This window comes from Salminus brasiliensis, chromosome 23, assembly GCF_030463535.1.
Source record: "Salminus brasiliensis chromosome 23, fSalBra1.hap2, whole genome shotgun sequence".
In the NCBI taxonomy this organism is placed as follows: domain Eukaryota; kingdom Metazoa; phylum Chordata; class Actinopteri; order Characiformes; family Bryconidae; genus Salminus; species Salminus brasiliensis.
The window spans coordinates 698,496-717,816 of record NC_132900.1 but is presented as its reverse complement, the minus strand read 5'-3'; the positions used below and the strand labels follow the sequence as shown (position 1 = coordinate 717,816).

The following is a 19,321-nucleotide window of genomic DNA, read 5'->3' as shown; positions in this document are numbered from 1 at the left end:
AGAGAAAAAATAAAATAAATATATAACTGAAATAGTAATTCCATAAATAAGCGTGTTTGTACCACCATAAGTTATGTTTTACCGTCATCATCTTTATTTTATATAAAACTCAGAAGACACGTGTAGCTTCACTGGTGGTGAAATCTGAAAAACTGGTGGTATCCCCCTCTAAATCCAGGTGTCTTTTTGTGTTGTTATGCTTGTGGTGTTTAGTGCCACCCAGTGTTGTAATGGAAAGTCTGTGACACAGCATGAGAACAGTCACCAACAATCACTGACAGAGCAGCCTGAAAGTGACTGAGCACTGCATGATAAGCAAGCTCACTCTCCATGTCTTTCACCATAACCCATCGATGCAGTAACACCTTGAATTTGCGCTCAAAAGCACGCACAGGACGGCGGTAGGGCCGGCACCCAGCGGACGTCCTGCATGCCACGAATGAGGAGGCGAGAACGACGAGCTCCGAGACCCATCTCAGACCTGTGCGGATGGACTTCACAGCTGAAGGACATTGGAGAAGTGGTCGCAGACCCACCGAGCAAGAGAGAAAACACCACGACACAGCAGCGCTCCTGCTCAGATGAACTCCTCTCTGACTTAGGGAAGACCAAGAGCTTCCAGAAGATAAAGCTGACCATGCAGAGGAGTCTTGGACAGCTTAGCACTTCACATTCTGAGGAGAACCAGAAAGTAAGGATCTCGCCAACGGGTGAACCAACGGTTGTGTCTTCAAGACCTTCCTGTGCTTCTATTTTTACTTCTCCTCTTCTCTTCCCGCTTAGCAATTTCGGACGTTCGTGCTTGTTTGCTTGGCTTGTAGCGCTTGTTCTCTAGGACTTTCTTGACTTTCTGTCATCTGTTAATGCTTGTTTTAACCTTTTTAACCTAAAGACTATTAATCCACTCAGTGTTGTATTTTAACTGCTCAGAAAAAGGACTCAAGATTTCACGTTTCAGAGAACTATACAAGAAAAAAATATCTTGGCAAGTAAATTTATTTAAAATCTAGTGTAAGTATATAACACCCTATATTGACAAAAGTATTGGGACACACCTCTAAATCATTGAATTCAGGTGTCTAATTTAGTCAGCAGGTGTATCAAATCCAGCCTCTAGTCCTGCAGTCTGTCTTTCTTCCACACATCAGTGAAAGAACGGGAGGTTCTGAAGAGCTCACTGAACTCCAGCGTGGTTCTGTATGTAATAGGAGACACCGCTGCACCAACAACAACAAGTCAGCTGGTGAAATTTCCTCCCTCCTAGATCTTCCTCCATCAGCTGTGAGTGGTGTTATTATTGAACAGTGGAAGAGTTTAGGAGGAACAGCTCACAGAGAGCAGCTCAGCCACCGAGTGTCTGTCAGACCACGTAAAGTTACAGAGCGGGGTCAGGGCCGAGTGCTGAGCTCAGAGCAGAGTGCAGAAAAGCCTCCAACTGACTCAGTAACTGCAGCAGAGCTCCAGACCTGCTGCTGCTGGTAGAGCTGCAGAGGGGGACCAGCTCCATATTAATGCTTAAGGGTTTAGAATGGGACGGCACTAAAGCTCCTGTAGGTGGAATGTGTAGGTGTCCCAGTACTTTTGTCCATGTAGTGTATCTCTCGTTTAGATATTGTTAAAATATATATCTAGACAATGGTTTTGAACCATTGTATTGTTTGAAAGTGTTTTTTTCAAGGATTATTTTGGATTATTTTACTTGATTTAAAAAATAATGTAATAAAGAAGTAAAATAATCTGCCTGTGGAATAGAACACTATCAGTAGATAAACAGTCTCTACAAGTTAAATGATCTTTAATAAGCTAGGTTTAGATTTTACGTGATATAATTATTTTGGCTTGTCGAGATGCATTTAAGGGTTAAGCTTCATTAAACAGCAAAATAAAAACCCCTGGATGTTCCTTACCCTCCACAGACCCGGATGAGACTTTCCTTCACTTCTCCAGAGCAGCTGTCTTCCCCGTCCCTCAAAGATCACTTCTTCTCCCAGAGCACTCCAACAGGACTGGACTGCGTCGGCTGGCCACGTCGCGTCTCCTTCTCAGGTGAGTTTTCTCTCACTTCCAAGGAATGTCCTCATTATTTTGGAGTAAATCTAGATCAGCCGTTTAAACACTACATTTATTCCACTACTTACTCTTTAGAGCTGGCCAATATATCAGTTGGCTGAAAATACTGACAAATTAATTTATCAAAAATGTAAAAAATCTTGCTGTAATGCTCAAATAATGAATTATTTGGTCCAAACATAACAGGAAACTGGTTTAGAGAACTAATTACAGGTAAGACATAATTAACAGGAACCCAAACTGTAAGTAAGTACGGGCAGCTCCGCCCCCAGTGCTACAATAATTATGCTGTTTGTATATAAACGCTGTTTATCTAATTTAAGCAGTAGTGGCATTGATAACTGACCCTCATATCAGTCAGTAAAGCACTGTTTAACTCCAACATTGAGGTATAAACCTCGAGGCAATATTGTCAATTATCAGAATTCTTGACCAGTAAAAGCATTATCGGCTAAACAGTACAGTCAGAATGGTCATGTAACAACCTGGGTTTCTTTAAACATCTGAACATCTTTTTATCAGCTGTTTTTCTTTGAGAAATGTTCAGTAAGTCCTCTAATAGTGTATAATCTTATTTAAATGAAAGTCCTTTCTAAACCAAGAAGGTGCTCAGCGTGTTTCACTTTGTTTAAATACACTCTTGTGTTTCCCCTCAGTAAATCCAACAGGGGACACATTTCGGTGTCCTGTAGGGGGCAATGGTGACTTTAGCACTAACCTCTGGGACCTCTGGAAATAGCCACAGCCACGCTGGACTTCCTTTCATTTCACCGGTTTAAGGTTGATTTCTTTTTAGTTATCTGAGATGAACTGAGATGAGCACATCCATTTAGGAGACTAGTTCCAAGACGGTGTTTTACAGGAGCGTTCTGAGCTGATCTCTGATCCTGTGTGCAGATCTGTGGACGGCGATCTATATAAAGATTTCTTAATCAGTTTCATTTCTATAAAAGATCTTATACACTTATGCAGCTATAAATAAAAAAATAAATAAATAAATGCACTGATCAGCCATAACATTAATACCACCTCATTGTTTCTGTACTTTCTGTCCTTTCTATCATGGCCCGTATAACAGCACTGTGTAGTTCTGTAACTCCAGACTGTATCCATCAGTTTCTCTGTGTACTCTGTCAGCCTCCTTTCACCCTGTTCTGTAATGGGCAGGACCCCACCGACTGACCACCACAGAGCAGGTAGTATTTGGGTGATGGGTCATTCTCAGTGACACTGACTGACAGGGTGTAGAGTGTTAGTGTGTGTTGTGCTGGTGGTACGAGTGGATCAGACACAGCAGAGCTGCTGGAGTGTTTAGACATCTCAGAGTCACTGCTGGACCGAGCATAGTCCACCAACCAGAAATATCCAGCCAACAGCGTCCTGTGGGCAGCGTCCTGTGGGCACTGATGAAGGACTAGAGGATGACCAACACACACTGTGCACCAGCAGATCAGCCTCTGTCTCTGACTTCACATCTACAAGCTGGGCCAACTAGAGGTAGAAGTGTCTAATAGAGTGGACAGTGAGTGGACTCACTGATTCACTCGTACCAGCAGCACAACACACAACACACACTACTAACACACTCTACACCCTGTCAGTCAGGGTCACTGCAGTGCTGAAAATGACCCACCACCCAAACTACAGTCTGCTCTGTGGTGGTCAGTCCTGTGGGGTCCTGACCATTGAAGAACAGGATGAAATAAAGTCTGCAGAGAAACAGATGGAGTTATAGAACTACGCCCTCGCTCCTGTACGGTCAGTGGAGCTGATAGAACAGTAAAATTAATAACAGATAAAAAGAGTAAAAAAGTAAAAAAACAGCCGAAGTAAATAAAAACAAAAGAGTCGTGAGAAATCTTCAGCTGCTCCTCGAAGTGATGAGCTGGTGCTGTCTGTCTAATCTCAGTCGGTAAGAGGCTCTATTTTTAGATGCAGCATAAAAATAAAAGGCTTTTCTCTTCTTGTTAACAGTGGATTCTTTAAGCAGAACCTGCAGTGCTGGATCTTACAGAATGACCTATAACCCACAGTGAAAATTGGCGTAACGATAAAGTTTATTATTGTTAGAATTCGGATGTTCCTGGCCTGTGCTGATGTGTTTCTTGAACTCTAGAAGAGCGGAGGATTAGGTGATGCTGGACTTCTGCACTAAATTATCTGCATTTTATCCAGTTTGCTGTGTTTGTTTACTTCTGATACTGATATTACTCTGATATCAGCACACAAAAAAGACACTTTGCTCCGTACTTAGTTGAAGCACCTTTAGCAGCGATTTCAGCCTCCAGTCTTCTTGGGTATGATGCCACAAGGTTTGGATGGGGCCCAGAGGGAGCAGACTGATGCGAAATGTGAATAACAGTAAAGAGTCTGAGGACTTTCTGAGTGCATTGTATTTACACTCTGTAATGGGGTAAAGGTGTCATTTTGTGGAGTGGGTGGGGTTTAATGGGGCGTGGGATTTGCCACCTATTTGGCAGCGAGAGGCGCTGTCTTTCTGTCGCTGAGGAACATTTACATTTTTTTAGGTTCAGTTTTTAGGGTTTCAATCATTTTCAGTAATGATGATTTTTGGGCAGTCTATGAGGACGTGCAGCTCTGTCTGGATCTGTGGTCCAGGCTATGGTCACTGAGCCAGTACTTGGTTTGGATCCGTCTCTGTCGTGGATCTCTGATGGTGTAGAGACTGTCTGCTGATTCACACTGTCTGTTAGGAGCCAGACAGCATTCTAAGTTAGACTGGGTTCTGGTGTCGTCCCAGTGTTCATCCCTGCTAAATGGTTCTACTGATTGTACCTCAACACAAACTGCGCCCGGTCTGATGTTTCTCTCTTTAGCTGTGCATCTCTCTCTCTCTCTCCCTCTCTCTCCCTCTCTCGCTCTCTGTTTTGAACTGAGTGATAGTGTTGGCATGGTTACACACACAAATACACACTCATGCCTTTTAAAGGGAGACTTTCACGATTATTGCTAAATCAAAATCCTTGCCTTTGGCTCTCTGCTGACCTTGGGAGGCTTGTTTTGCTTCATAGTCGACGTCAGCGTGTATTTGACCATACAGATAATGTCAGATTCTCCACACACACACACACACACACACACACACACACCACTGGGCGGCTGGTAGATCAGCAGGGTTTGTACATCATCGTAGTCAAAATAAAACACAAAGTGAAACGAGGCATCGCAGACTGTGGCAAAATACCGAGTAAAATAATGGAAACCAGAATTTAATTATAACTTGGTTCCTCTTGCAAATGTTTGTGGACACCCCTTTTAATGAATGCGTTTAGCTGCTTTACGCTGCACCCATTGCTGACCCATAACCAACTCTAAACTACCTACTCGGTTGAAGCCTATAAAATCTGATAAAGAAATCTGGTATTTATACTGTGTATAACCCTTTTAATGGTTTCCTTCAATAGCAGTTGATAATTTAAGCATTTAAATGATTATTTAAGTTGTTATATTTCTAAATAGACCCTTTGAAGAACATTTGTTAAGTTTTGTTTTTTATTTTAGAACTAAAATGATCTTTCAACAGTATTTTCAGGACAGTCCCTCCCCCAAAGCGTGTGATACTCCACCATCACCAAACACGGTTTAATGATATTGGTTCTTTCACTGCAGATACCGATACTATATTAAAGGGATTCGTAATTAGATTTAGATGTAAAGTGTGTTAAAGTATCAGCACTGATACCGATACTTCATCCCCAGATGAAACAGCAGTTGTGCTAGCCTATGCACTGATCTGCAGTTACTAACACTGGCCTTTCTGCATTCTTCATTTGTGTGAACGTTATATAATAGAGTCTTTTGTGGGATCTCCGACATCACACACAAAAACTTCATTCTGCCTGTGTCTGACCCCCACCTCACCCATCCCCACGCACCAACCTTTACAAATATGGCCTCAAGAGCCAGGCTGGTGTTCTTGTGGCCTGGCCATGCTAATCCAACGAATACTTCAGCCTGGATACCAGAACAGTCTACCAAACACACTACTGCACTCATGCTGCTCTCCGCTGAGCCGTGTCTCATACAGCCATCGGAGAAAACACCTGTTGGTGAGTAATCGCTTCATAGATTTACAGAAATGAGCGTTCAGCTGCTCCCACGAGGCAAACGACCTTACATTCCTTAATTGGTCATTAGTAGATATGTGGGAATATGCTGTTATCTTCTAGATACCAGTGTCAGCCAAAACCTAAATACACGAATATCATGAGTTTGCGTTTTGATTAGTCTGTTTATTCACCACAATAATTTGATACGGTCATAATCTTCAGAACTTCTTCACATTCTTTCCTTTGGATTTATTGGTGAGTTTTGGTCGTTCCTGATATACTGAGGTTGCGTTTCTGTTATTAGAGGTATTTGTGGTAGAGATTGAAAACTACATTCTTTATATAGAGACAAGCCAGAACATTATAACCACTCACTGACATTAGATGGTGTTGATGATGTGGTAGCAGTGATGCACGTTAATGTCCGGGTTCTCAGCCAGTTCTCGTAGCCGACGTGGCGCAACAGATAACACCACTACCTGCTAGTGAGCTACCTCACCATGTGGGTGACTGGGGTTCGATTCCCGGTCTGGGTGACTACGCTGCGCTACACCAATAAGAGTCCTTGGGTAAGACTCCTAACACGACACTACACTGACCCTCCTCTGTGATACGAGTAACTTTGTAAGTCGCTCTGGAGAAGAGCGTCAGCTAAATGCCATAAATGTAAATGTAATGTATAGAAATGGGCAGTGTGAAGACCTTCCATGAGGGTCGGGACGTTATGTTTTAATGACTGCACCGTCTGAGAATCTCCTAAACAGCTCCAAGGCTTGCAGGGGGGCTCGTGGTCAGCAGTGGTGAATACCTAATGAGGAAATTTAGCTGTAGACTGGTCAGAGTGCCCATGCTAACCCCTGTCCACCATCGCCTACAATTGACATGCAAGCCTTAAAATGGAAAAACCTCAGAGCGATGGTGGTCTGGTGGTCTGGTCTGATGGACGGCCGACTGTGTGTTCTCACTGTGTTTACCTGTGGGAGTCGCTGGAATAACAGGTCTGATCTGCAGTGGCTTCACCTCCCAACTTACAGAACTTAAAGCCAGGATCTGCTGGAATGTCTTAGAGACCGTAGAGCTCACCGTCAGCGGTCTGTAGAGGGAGCTGTTTTGGTGGCTTTCCAGAGCCTTTACATGACTACTATCCAACCTGTCTGATTTTTTTGTAATAATAATCGGACTGTTTCTGTTGCTGTGAATTAACGACTGATATATGTAAATGAGCTTGTTTCTGATTAGCTATCCTCCATTGTTAACATAGATGGACTGAATGGACACATTCAATTTGGCTTTCGTTGATGTGGGCCCTTCACCTAACAACGCTTCAGTGTAGGTTGCTGACTGTTGTGGCTCACCAACATGTTTGTGTATGTAATTATTGCTTTAAGAGGACTGCAGGTGTTATTCTCGGCACAGCGATTCATTTTTCCAGACTTTCTTCCTGTTGTGTTTGAGCGTCGGAGGTGTTTTTGATCTCCAGTGGAAAGTCAGTTCAGTCCGGAATGTCAGGAATGCTGTATTTCAGTTAAAGCCAGTTCTCAGGAAGGTGTTTCCTCATGAGAAGCTGGCGCAAGTACACCTCTTCAAAGAGAGGAATGCTTGGCTGTAAGGATGGCGGCGTGGCCCGAGGCCAGTACGCGATATTCAGGCCAGTTGAGTAATCTGTCAGTTACTCTGTCAGGCCTGTGCAGAGTGGTTGTGACGTGTGATCACAGGAGATCTCTCACTGAATAATGTCCTCCGGTTTGTTCAGACACTAGAGGACGCTCGCCAGTTCAGAATTACTGGGTTTTACAGATTACTGGCTACCGAGTGCTGATTGGTTATCGCTCTGGCTACAGAGTGCTGACCAGCTGGTATTCTGTCTACCGAGCCTTGTGTAAAATCCCTGTTTTTGAAGGACTAAAGGTAGCCAGAGTGACAACCAATCAGCACTTGGTAGCCAGATTTCCAGCCAATTAACATTCAGTAGCCAGATTGGCAGGCTTTAGGAACTGTAGCCAAAATGTCAGTCATCAGAGCTCAGTAGCCAGAATGCCAACCTATCAGCAGTCATTAGCCAGAATGTCAGCCTATTAGCATTCAGTAGCCAGAATGTCAGTCATCAGTGCTCAGTAGCCAGAATGTCAGCCTATCAGCAGTCATTTGCCAGAATGTCAGCCTATCAGCAGTCATTTGCCAGAATGTCAGCCTATTAGCATTCAGTAGCCAGAATGCCAGCCAATCAGCATTCAGTAGCCAGAATGTCAGCCTATCAGCAATCATTAGCCAGAATGTCAGCCTATCAGCATTCAGTAGCCAGAATGCTAGCCAATCAGCATTCAGTAGCCAGAATGTCAGCCTATCAGCAATCATTAGCCAGAATGTCAGCCTATTAGCATTCAGTAGCCAGAATGCCAGCCAATCAGCATTCAGTAGCTGGAATGCCAGCCAATCAGCATTCAGTAGCCAGAATACCAGCCAATCAGCATTCAGTAGCCAGAATACCAGCCAATCAGCATTCAGTAGCCAGAATACCAGCCAATCAGCAGTCAGTAGCCAGAATGCCAGTCAATCTACACTTAACTTTCCCCACTGGTCATCTCTGTTCAAATTGGCCCCTACTCCCTATATAGGGCCCTGCTTAGGTCAGTGGGTATGACTTAGACAGGTGAATAATGTACTAGCTGTTGATTGGACACTGTGTCTCGTCTGGAAGTGTTTTATTCCATTGACTGGTTACACAGATATTTCATGTTTATTCATGTTTGTTTCCTAAAATACGTCAAATAATCTGCAAATGGATTAAAACACTGTAAATAAGATGACTTCAAATGTGAGAATGAGCTCTACGCTACGACAGTCTCAGAATGAGAAATATTAGATATTACACCAGATTGAAGAGGATGTCTTTTTTCAAGGCATGCAGTCAGTTTATTACCTTTTAAATTCAGGTATTATTATTTATATAATACACGTAGGTATGCTTATGTTCAGGAGGATTTCACCTGCAGCAGACTTCTAATAAACCGCTACAGTGGAGGACGCAGTAGTTTCATAGGGGCTGTTGATCTCTGCGCATTGTGGCCTAAGCTGCTCTTCCCAGTCCCTCAGCAATTACGGGTTAAATTCTTAGAAGGCGTTCACAACTCTCGATGCTGGTGCTGCACTCAGTAGGCGCTGCCTTCGGGTTTACTAACAGCTTGGCTGTAGCAGTGGATGGGGTGGAGGAGGGGGGACTGTGAGGGGATGCTGAGGGAGGGCTTTTTCAGCGACAGGGTTGGAGGACTGGAGGTGTTGTTCTGATGGGGACAGTATTTAAAGGGGTGTATGGGGTTGGTAGGTAAAGGTAATAGTGTAGATGATGTGGTATCAGTGCTGCAGGTGAAGGTCTTATGAAGACCTGGGGCACTTTGACGAGGGACGGGGTGTCTCCAAAACGGCTCTGAGGCTTACGGGGGAGGAAAAGACCACCAACCGGAGGCACCTGAGGTTAATCAATGTGTGCCCCAACACACTGAGTGCAGCGCCCCCTTCTGCACATGGGGCTGCATAGCTGCAAACCAGTCAGAGGGCCCATGCTGACACCGCCACCTACAGTGGGCACGGGTCTTTGGACCTTGGTGTGTAGAAGAAGGTGGTCTGGTCTGATGAGTCCTGTTTTTTTTCCAGCAACTGTGTGTGTGCTTCCTGTGTTTACCTGTGGGAGGCGCTGGAACAGCAAGTCTGATCAGAACTTACAGAAAATAAAGCCAGGATCTGCTGGAACGTCTTAAATGTGCCAGATACCATAGAGACCACCTTCAGAGGGCTTGAAGAAGGAGCTGTTTTGGAGGAACAACAGCATATTCCACCTTTAAGACAGGTGGTCATAATGTTTTGGCTCAGCAGTGTATGTATAAAGTCTCTCTCTTTCTCTTGCTCGCTCTGTCCCTGTAATGAGCTTTTATGAGTCGTACTCAGCTCCACCCCCTTTGGAGGAGCCCCAGTGATGCCAGTCTGTGACAGTGTGAGTGTGTGTGTGTGTGTGTGTGTGTGTGTGAGAGAGCGAGAGAAGGCTGATCGTGTGTCTGAGGCTTCCGTGGCTGTGCGAGCGTCTATGAGCGAAAGTGAGCGATAGGTTAGAGGGAGGAATGAAGAGCTGGGGTTAGCGTGCAGTTTCAGACGCTTGAAGCGTTGGAGGCTGACTGACGCACTGACACACACACACACACTCGCGCGCGCATACACACGTACGTACACGCTCAGCTGCCGTGCGCGCCTTGTTTGGACGTTAGTACCTGCTGAGAAGACACCACCCTTCTCCTTTCGGGCTGATTTTGCCTGAATGCGGACCCAGCAACACGGGGCTGGAGAGGTGGGCATCCCGCTGGCCGGGGGCATCAGCGGGGGCATTTCGGGTCAGTCCCCGTCCCCCAGCTCGGATTTGGACTGCAGCCCCACATTAAGTCTGTCTGTGAAGGCGGTTCGAGGGGTCATGTCCCACTACTGGAGCTTAGAAAGCCTGCACTCCACTAACGGTAAGCTTCTGCATCCTGCTTTTTTAACCCATCAAAGCGATGATTCAGTCCATTATCTGTACACAGCCCCCCTCTCCCCCCTTCACATCTTACCTCAACTGTAGCCAGTTAACCAATACATACTGGGTGTCTGAAGTTGCTTATTTAGATACACACTGGTTTTACGAAATACAGCTACATAAGACCTGCAGGTCTGTTTGAGATGCTTTATATCCATGGTGGTTTGAGTGAGTGTGTGGTAATAGTTAGCAGGATGCGTGATGCTAATCGGTGGGCTATAAGTTTCCATTACTTCTTAGCTACATCCACAGCAACACTGAAGACCTTCAGAAGCTCCAGTGGTACCCTGTCCTGGGTTCCCTCTTCCCGTATTGCTCCATCAAATCAGTGCAGCCGATCCAATTAAGGATTTCCTTCCTTGAGGTCCAATTATAACGGTTTTATGGGTTTATGTAACAAAAGCGGTCAGGACTTGTTTTTACTGTGCCTTTAAGACTGATATAGAAATTACCTGAATTCAGTATCCACTATGAATTTTATTTATTTTATTTGGTATCTGAAATGAATTATTCATTAACTACTCTGAACTATTTTGTATCGACTATGAATTATTCAGTATCCACTATGATTTATTCTTTATCTACTATGAATGATTCAGTATCCACTATGAATTGTTCAGTATATTCTTTGAATTATTCTGTATCTATTATGAATTATTCGGTATCCACTACGATCTTTTTAGAATCTTCAATTATTGTGGATCTACTACATTTTCTGGAATCCACTATGAATTATCTATTAGCTACTATGAATTAGTCGGTATCTACTAATTATTCAGGTTCTATCCACCACTTTAAAGGGGTAAATTTAAGCTTTTTTTGTATTTTTATGTAGAATTTAATGTAGAGCTGATGTGTTTGGTTTGGGTGGTCACTCAGTGCAGCATGAACAGCAGCTTATACATGAAGGTTTGTTTGAGTTGCACCTTGTCTGAAGGCTGTGAGCTCCTTGGTGATATTCACCCTCAGATTTCTGTTTTTTCCTGAGGGTCTTTGTTTATTGTGTGGTCAAATTTGGATCTGTGTGGCGCCGTTGTCTCAAGCCTTTATGACCCAAGTCCAAGAGACCAGCAGAGGTGGCTGAATGGAACATTGTATGTGTGGAAGACGTAAACACACAGGGCCGGTTTCACACTGCCAGATTAAAGGCGTACTCCTCAGCCTTGGCGGAAGAGAGCTGAAGCTGGTCTGAAAGACAGCAGCCAGGGATCCCAAACTTCTTCTTACTAGACTCACATACAGAGGCAGAGTCTGAGGGGTTGCATTGCACCTAATTCTGAACTGACTTTAAGATCCTTCTACTCATTTTGAAATGCCTTCATGGTATTCATCATTCCTGTCGAAAGTGGAAAGGTGGTCTTTCCCCCTTTTGGTCCTAATCTTTAGAGCTGTCTTTCTGATGACCTGAGGGTTCAGGCCTGTCTGTTTCAACTGATTGTTTGTTTTTTGGTTCTCTAAAACACTTTGGGAACCTCGGTTATAAAAAGCACTATATAAATAAATAATAATAATAATAATAATCATTATTATTATTATTATTAACAACAACAACAATAATAATAGTATAAGTATTAGTACTTGTGACTCAATGATTCTGTAAATGCTCCCACCGCCACCCTGACCAGGAAGAAGCTGATAAGAAGATGGATTATGAATTATGGATTATGGATTATTAGTAGTGTTTGTGTTATAACTGCTTCACCAAATAGATCATGAAGTGAACTAAGACTTTGACTGTTTAGTCTACTGTTCTGTCAGTCAGCAAGAGCAGCAGTGATAAGTATAAAAGCATAAAACACACATAGTGAGAAAACTAGTGAGAAATGGCTCACTTCACATACACTGTGTCCAGATGTTTGTGGACACCTCTTCTTATTCTAGTGAATTCAGCTGCTTTATGTTGCACCAGTTGCTGACATCCAGTTCAAGCGTTCACTCACAGACCAATAAAACTGGGCGTCTGGAGCAGCTTCAGCTTCAGACCTCATCTGGGGAACAGATCAGACTTATTGGTAGTGAAGTTTGTCATATAACAGATCTGATTTCTGAGCCAGTTGATGAAAATACTCCAGCATCGCCCATAAGCTGTTAAACAGCTGTTTTAACTCTGTATTTTGTATACAGAGGCCACTGGAGGCTGTGCATTACTGTAGTAGTGAGGATTGATGGTGTTGTGGCAGACCACACATCACCCTTTAATTAAGATATAGGCACTGTAGTATTGGGCTGTTATTGCTGTAATATCATATACTGTATCATATAGTGCTGTGTGTGCGAGATCACACCTGTTCTCCTGTGGATTTAGTTTTTACCTGCTAAGTTCTGGAAGATTGGGGTGGTGTTTGGATAGTTAGTCTTGAGGGCCTTTAACTATAAATCAAATGTAATGCAGACCATAAACGAGCTGAGACTACCTCCAGAGTCCATTTCAGAGGTCTAAGGTCATTAAGTGTGATCAGAGTCATTCAGAGAGGGGATTTTGGGGGTTTGGTGTGCAACGCTCGGTTCTAGATAACCTCCCCCAGTCAGATCTGTTGACAGTGGAGGTGAATGGAAGCAGACACCTGATGGTGATGAAGACACTGCCTGATGCCTGAGACACTGTTCTACTTGTCCTGTTTGGTTGAATGTTGGGGATTTGCATGATTAGGTGATTCTAGTGAATGTTTTATTTACAGCTGGACTGTGAGAAGATTCTTATTCAGATATTACAGAAGGAGTTCTGGCTTTAAATCAATTACCCAACCGTTAAGCCTGAAAAGGATTGTCAGTGGTGAATCACTACTGGCGTTACAATTTAGCTCAAGACTAAACTTAATTCATGTCCAGGAAACCGGCTCATGGCAGCACTCTGCCGTCTCTCCATCAGAGCAACAGGAGAGGCCTGATGGAGAGGCCTAATGGCTTATGTGTCTCAGTGCCAGCTAGCGAGGCATGATTAAACAAAACAAGATTTTTCTTACAGTGCTGAGGTCGTTCTACATTGTATGTCCAAATGTTTGTGGACACTTTTTCTTATTAATGAGTTCATCTAATTTCCATAGAATTTAGAAATAGAAAACAATGACCAATAGATCAGGACGCTCTGGACCAGCCGTTATCACAGGACCCTAAGGTGACCATTCTCATGTCGAGTGTGGGATAGAGGGATGCTTCTGCAACAAAGAGGAGGTAATCTGCTGTAGGCTGAATGGGTGGAGCTAAACTGCTGTAGGCTGAATGAGTGGGGTAATCTGCTGTAGGCTGAATGGGTGGGGCTAAACTGCTGTAGGCTGAATGGGTGGGGCTAAACTGTTGTAGGCTGAATGAGTGGGGTAATCTGCTGTAGGCTGAATGGGTGGGGCTAAACTGCTGTAGGCTGAATGAGTGGGGTAATCTGCTGTAGGCTGAATGGGTGGGGCTAAACTGCTGTAGGCTGAATGGGTGGGGCTAAACTGCTGTAGGCTGGACGGGTGGGGCTAAACTGCTGTAGGGTGGATGGGTGGGGCTAAACTGCTGTAGGCTGGACGGGTGGGGCTAAACTGCTGTAGGGTGGATGGGTGGGGCTAAACTGCTGTAGGCTGAATGGATGGGGCTAAACTGCTGTAGGCTGGACGGGTGGGGCTAAACTGCTGTAGGCTGAATGGGTGGGGCTAAACTGCTGTAGGCTGAATGGGTGGGGCTAAACTGCTGTAGGCTGGATGGGTGGGGCTAAACTGCTGTAGGCTGGACGGGTGGGGCTAAACTGCTGTAGGGTGGATGGGTGGGGCTAAACTGCTGTAGGCTGAATGGGTGGGGCTAAACTGCTGTAGGCTGGACGGGTGGGGCTAAACTGCTGTAGGCTGAATGGGTGGGGCTAAACTGCTGTAGGGTGGATGGGTGGGGCTAAACTGCTGTAGGCTGGACGGGTGGGGCTAAACTGCTGTAGGGTGGATGGGTGGGGCTAAACTGCTGTAGGCTGAATGGGTGGGGCTAAACTGCTGTAGGGTGGATGGGTGGGGCTAAACTGCTGTAGGCTGGACGGGTGGGGCTAAACTGCTGTAGGGTGGATGGGTGGGGCTAAACTGCTGTAGGCTGAATGGGTGGGGCTAAACTGCTGTAGGGTGGATGGGTGGGGCTAAACTGCTGTAGGCTGAATGGGTGGGGCTAAACTGCTGTAGGCTGGACGGGTGGGGCTAAACTGCTGTAGGCTGAATGGGTGGGGCTAAACTGCTGTAGGCTGGATGGGTGGGGCTAAACTGCTGTAGGGTGAATGGGTGGGGCTAAACTGCTGTAGGCTGAATGGGTGGGGCTAAACTGCTGTAGGCTGGATGGGTGGGGCTAAACTGCTGTAGGCTGAATGGGTGGGGCTAAACTGCTGTAGGGTGGACGGGTGGGGCTAAACTGCTGTAGGCTGAATGGGTGGGGCTAAACTGCTGTAGGCTGGATGGGTGGGGCTAAACTGCTGTAGGCTGAATGGGTGGGGCTAAACTGCTGTAGGCTGAATGGGTGGGGCTAAACTGCTGTAGGCTGGATGGGTGGGGCTAAACTGCTGTAGGCTGAATGGGTGGGGCTAAACTGCTGTAGGCTGAATGGGTGGGGCTAAACTGCTGTAGGCTGGATGGGTTTTTTCTCAAAGAACAGGACAGACCGACAGAGCTCTGTACAAGGTTTGTGTTATGGAGTCTGTGCATCATAGCACTGAGGGAGAGAAATAGAGGCGGACCCTCAGATTGGAGCTGTGCCGGCTATAAAACAGAATGGCCGTAATTCTGTACCAGTAACGGTTGCTCATGTCAACCTGCGCTGTATAACCCTGATATACTGAGCCTGAATGGGGATTAGTTTATGGCAGGCGTCCCGATACGGCGCACCACTGCACCTATGAATCGGCATGTCTGCAATGCCTCTGAAACCAGAGAGCGAGAGAGAGCGAGAGAGAGCATGTAGAGAGACTGTCTGGGAAGGAAAGCCAGCGCTGCCCAGCCTCCTCGCTGTCTTTTTTCCCTATCTGATCAGCGAAGGGTGCAGATATATTGATCCTCCTCAGTCTAGCACTCAGAGAGACAGCCTCGCTCGCGTTCACCCTAATTTGGCACCGTCTGATCGTTCATTAACACCTCTCTGTGACAGACCGCCGCCGCCGTGTGTTTTTGTGGCTAATTTACAGAAACAAAGCCGGCGAGACATCAGGCGGTACGGCAGGCAAAAAGACGTGACCAATTTTGGGTCCTCTCTCCTCTCCTCTCGCTCCCGGTTGGCATGGTGACAGACAAGCCAGTGACGTCGCAGACGGTCATTGCAGTTTACGTGACCCATGGTCGGGCTCTTTTCTTTCCTTTTAAGTCTCACCTCTTTCCATTTTCTCGCAGCAGAACTGAAAACGCAACCCAGATCTGAGTCAGAAAGGGTTTGTCACTTCGTTAAGGGTCCCTGGACCTCATTAGAGTGGCCTTCTGCTCTCGGCCCGGCCCAGCAGCGGCCAAGCAACAATAGAGCTTCAGCTTCAATCACTATTAACTGACAGAGAGAGGGAGAGAGAGAGGGAGAGAGAGAGAGAGAGGTGGGGAAATGAGGGCATGTTTACAAAAGGAAAGGAAATGTCTCCAGGGATTCTTCCAGAATCTTTTAGAGGGACACGTCCATCTCCGCCTCTCAAACCAAACCTCTAAACCTCTCTCAGTCATCAACCGTGAAGAGGAGTATACTGATAAAACAGATCAGCATCAACACAGATTAACCCTTTAAAAGGGGAAGTCCACTGAATTCCATTATTCCTGCAAAATTCTCTGCAGAATATGATGTTTAAGATGTAAACAGACTCATTCAGAGTGGGGGTTTGGAGGATTTGGAAGGTTTGGAGGGTTTTGGGGTTCTAGAAAACTTCTACAGTGGAGGTTCTAGATAAGCTCCCCCAGTCAGAGCTGTGGTTCTACAGTGGAGGTTCTAGATAAGCTCCCCCAGTCAGAGCTGTGGTTCTACAGTGGAGGTTCTAGATAAGCTCCCCCAGTCAGAGCTGTGGTTCTACAGTGGAGGTTCTAGATAAGCTCCTCCAGTCAGAGCTGTGGTTCTACAGTGGAGGTGAAGGCAAGCAGACGTCTGAAGCTCTAATAAAAGCTCCTCACAGAAAGTTCTTCACCTAATGGTGATGAAGACGCTGCCTGATGCCTGAGACACGGTTCTACCAGAGTTCTGAGAAGAGTTCGGCTCTAGAACCTGCTTTTAGAACCAGATCATTAAAATGGTGGAGGGATACATGCTGCCTTTGGGGTGTAGTGCGGCTACAGAAAGTAGTCCCTAAAGAAAACTGCATTAGTTGAGATTCTCCACTAGTACTGCCAATAGAATAGGACTCTCTGGAGCAGGTCAACATCATGACCCTATTGGCTCCATGCTGCCTAATGCCAGGCGTGGGCTAGAGGGGTATAAAGCCCCCCAGCATTGAGGAGCTGTGGAGCAGTGGAGGAACTGTGTTCTCTGGAATGATGGTGGTGGAGCTCCATCCAGTACTTTTGGATGGGATGAGTTGGGGAGTTAGGGATAATGAGGTGGGGTGGTGATCATCATCCAACATCCTGACCTCACAAACACTCTTGTTGCTGAATGCAATCAAATCCTCACAGCAGTGCCCATCCAAAGTCTTCTTCTCTGGACAGTAGAGACAGTTACTCCAACACAAGCAGGATCATTTTTTTAATACCCTTGATTTCAGAAGAAACAGTGAATGAGCAGGTGTCCCAATACTTTTGTCCATATTGTGTACATTAGTCTTTGTTTAATGCGAAAGTAAAAAAGGACCATGTCTTGATTTTTCCAAAAACCTGAAACGCTGCAGTGTCTAACCATCTCACGGTCTCAGTAGTGTGCAGTGCAGTGTGTCTTTTGCAGTTAGAGCTGTGGTGTGTGCACAGAGGGTCGTCACACATTTTTGTTGCTGTGCACGAGTGCAGAAAGGTGAGAAATGAGGTTTTCAGTCTGAGAAACAAAGCAAAGGACAGTGCTGGGGTATGCGTGGTCTGCAGACGGCCGTACACCGAGCGAACAGTGCGACAGGATGTGGTGCCGCAGTGCTTCTGCTTTCGGTGTGTCTCAGCTGTAGCCCTGCCTTTCTGTGAATCGGAGAGGAACACGTCAAAGTCGCCCTCGTCTCAAAAGTCTTGCAGAAATCCCCCGTTAACTGCCACTCTCTGCTCTCAGACGTTCTATTTTGGGCTAAGCCGCGGTTGTGTGATTGTTCCTGTTTGCTGAAATGGATGCTTGGTCTGCAGGGTCTTATGATCCTTCAGGGTTCCTCGGGTCAGGTGACTTCCCGCGGTTCTGCCAGAGTGCCGTCTAGACGTCCTGAAGAGCCTGTTTGAGTAAAGATCTCCGTAATCTAAAATCATAACAGTTACCTTTAGGCCACTCACAGAGGACACACACTTATCAGCACCCAGAACATTAGTGGCTCTGTGACAAATTCAGAACCATTTGGAAGCTTAAATGTTCTTAAAGTTCTTTCTATTGGTGGAAGAGTTTGGTAGACGCACTTACTCACACGTAGTTTTGCTTAATTCAAGAAATAACAGACAATTTAGCTTTTGTCAGGGAAAAATGCTTAAAACAAACAATAAAAATAAGTGAGTAATAATTTGACTAAACTTATAATATTCTTACAAAAATAAAAAAAGAGAAATATCAGATGAAGAGGATTTAACTTGATAAGAACATTTTATGCAGTGTAGAAGAACCTGTTGATTCTCAGAGGTTGGGAATTTGTTGCGGATTTAAAAACCGGAGACTTGCTTGACCAGCACTGATAAAACACTCGACCTGACTTTGACTGGATACTCATGAATTAAGACTCGACTTAGACTTCTTTTTTTTAAATATTTGCATTTTTATAGATATTCATGTGTGATTGGGTGTGGAAACCTGGCAACCTACCACTGCAGATCAGCAGAGCGCAAGCAGAGACGTTATAATGAGGACACCGGTTGAAATCTGAATGGGAGTTCTCATAACACTCGACATGGCGTCTATTTAAGGATTAAGTTAGGGCCAATCAGCTTGCTGCTTTAAGTAATAGTTCCAATTCCAAACTTCCAGTTTTTATAAATTATCTGACTCTTCAAACCTTCTGCTAACATTCATCAAACACAGGCTCCTCTAAACAGCCGTCTGAAGATCTGAAAACGAAATTAACCGATGCCCTCAAAGCAGAGGAGGACGATCAAAAGCAGTGAAGTGTTTTCAGTAGTGGTTATTGATTCATTTGTTAAATTTCTGTCATTATTATTCCAGCCTGATTTCTTGTGATAACTTTATTAATGAGTTATGAGTAATAATTAAATCATCAATAATATTTAGATTGATGATTATAGATAATTTCATAATTAACCCTATACTGCATGGCGTCTTATCATTTTTGCGGGATTACTCTCTAAATGAGGCGGACGGCTGTTTGTGTTGCGTTAGAAACTCTCAGAAAACTCTCCAAAACACTGAAACGCAGTCTGAGGAAGTCCCAGTGCACAGCTTTCATAACATAAAAAATAAATGAAAAACAATGAATACATTATTAACAGATATATTATTACATTCAGCATTAAATGGGTTTCATATATTTGTTATTAATTAGCATAACCGTTTTAGATGTGCATATTTGACAGAATTAGTAGTCTGT

At 44.8% G+C, this 19,321-nt stretch overlaps 1 protein-coding gene across 5 annotated transcripts in view; it reads left to right on the top strand.

The window, feature by feature from the left end:
* arhgef4 (Rho guanine nucleotide exchange factor (GEF) 4) overlaps positions 1-19,321 on the top strand; it is a 64,602-nt gene that overhangs the window by 22,158 nt on the left and 23,123 nt on the right. For 3 of the 5 annotated variants that reach the window (XM_072668855.1, XM_072668853.1, XM_072668854.1), the window contains exons 3-4: positions 386-691; positions 1,917-2,046. In XM_072668855.1, coding sequence (XP_072524956.1) covers positions 386-691; positions 1,917-2,046 — 436 coding nt within the window. Of the gene's footprint in view, positions 1-385; positions 692-1,916; positions 2,047-10,146; positions 10,640-19,321 lie in introns of those variants that run through there. The other 2 variants (XM_072668856.1, XM_072668858.1) reach the window with 2 other exon arrangements.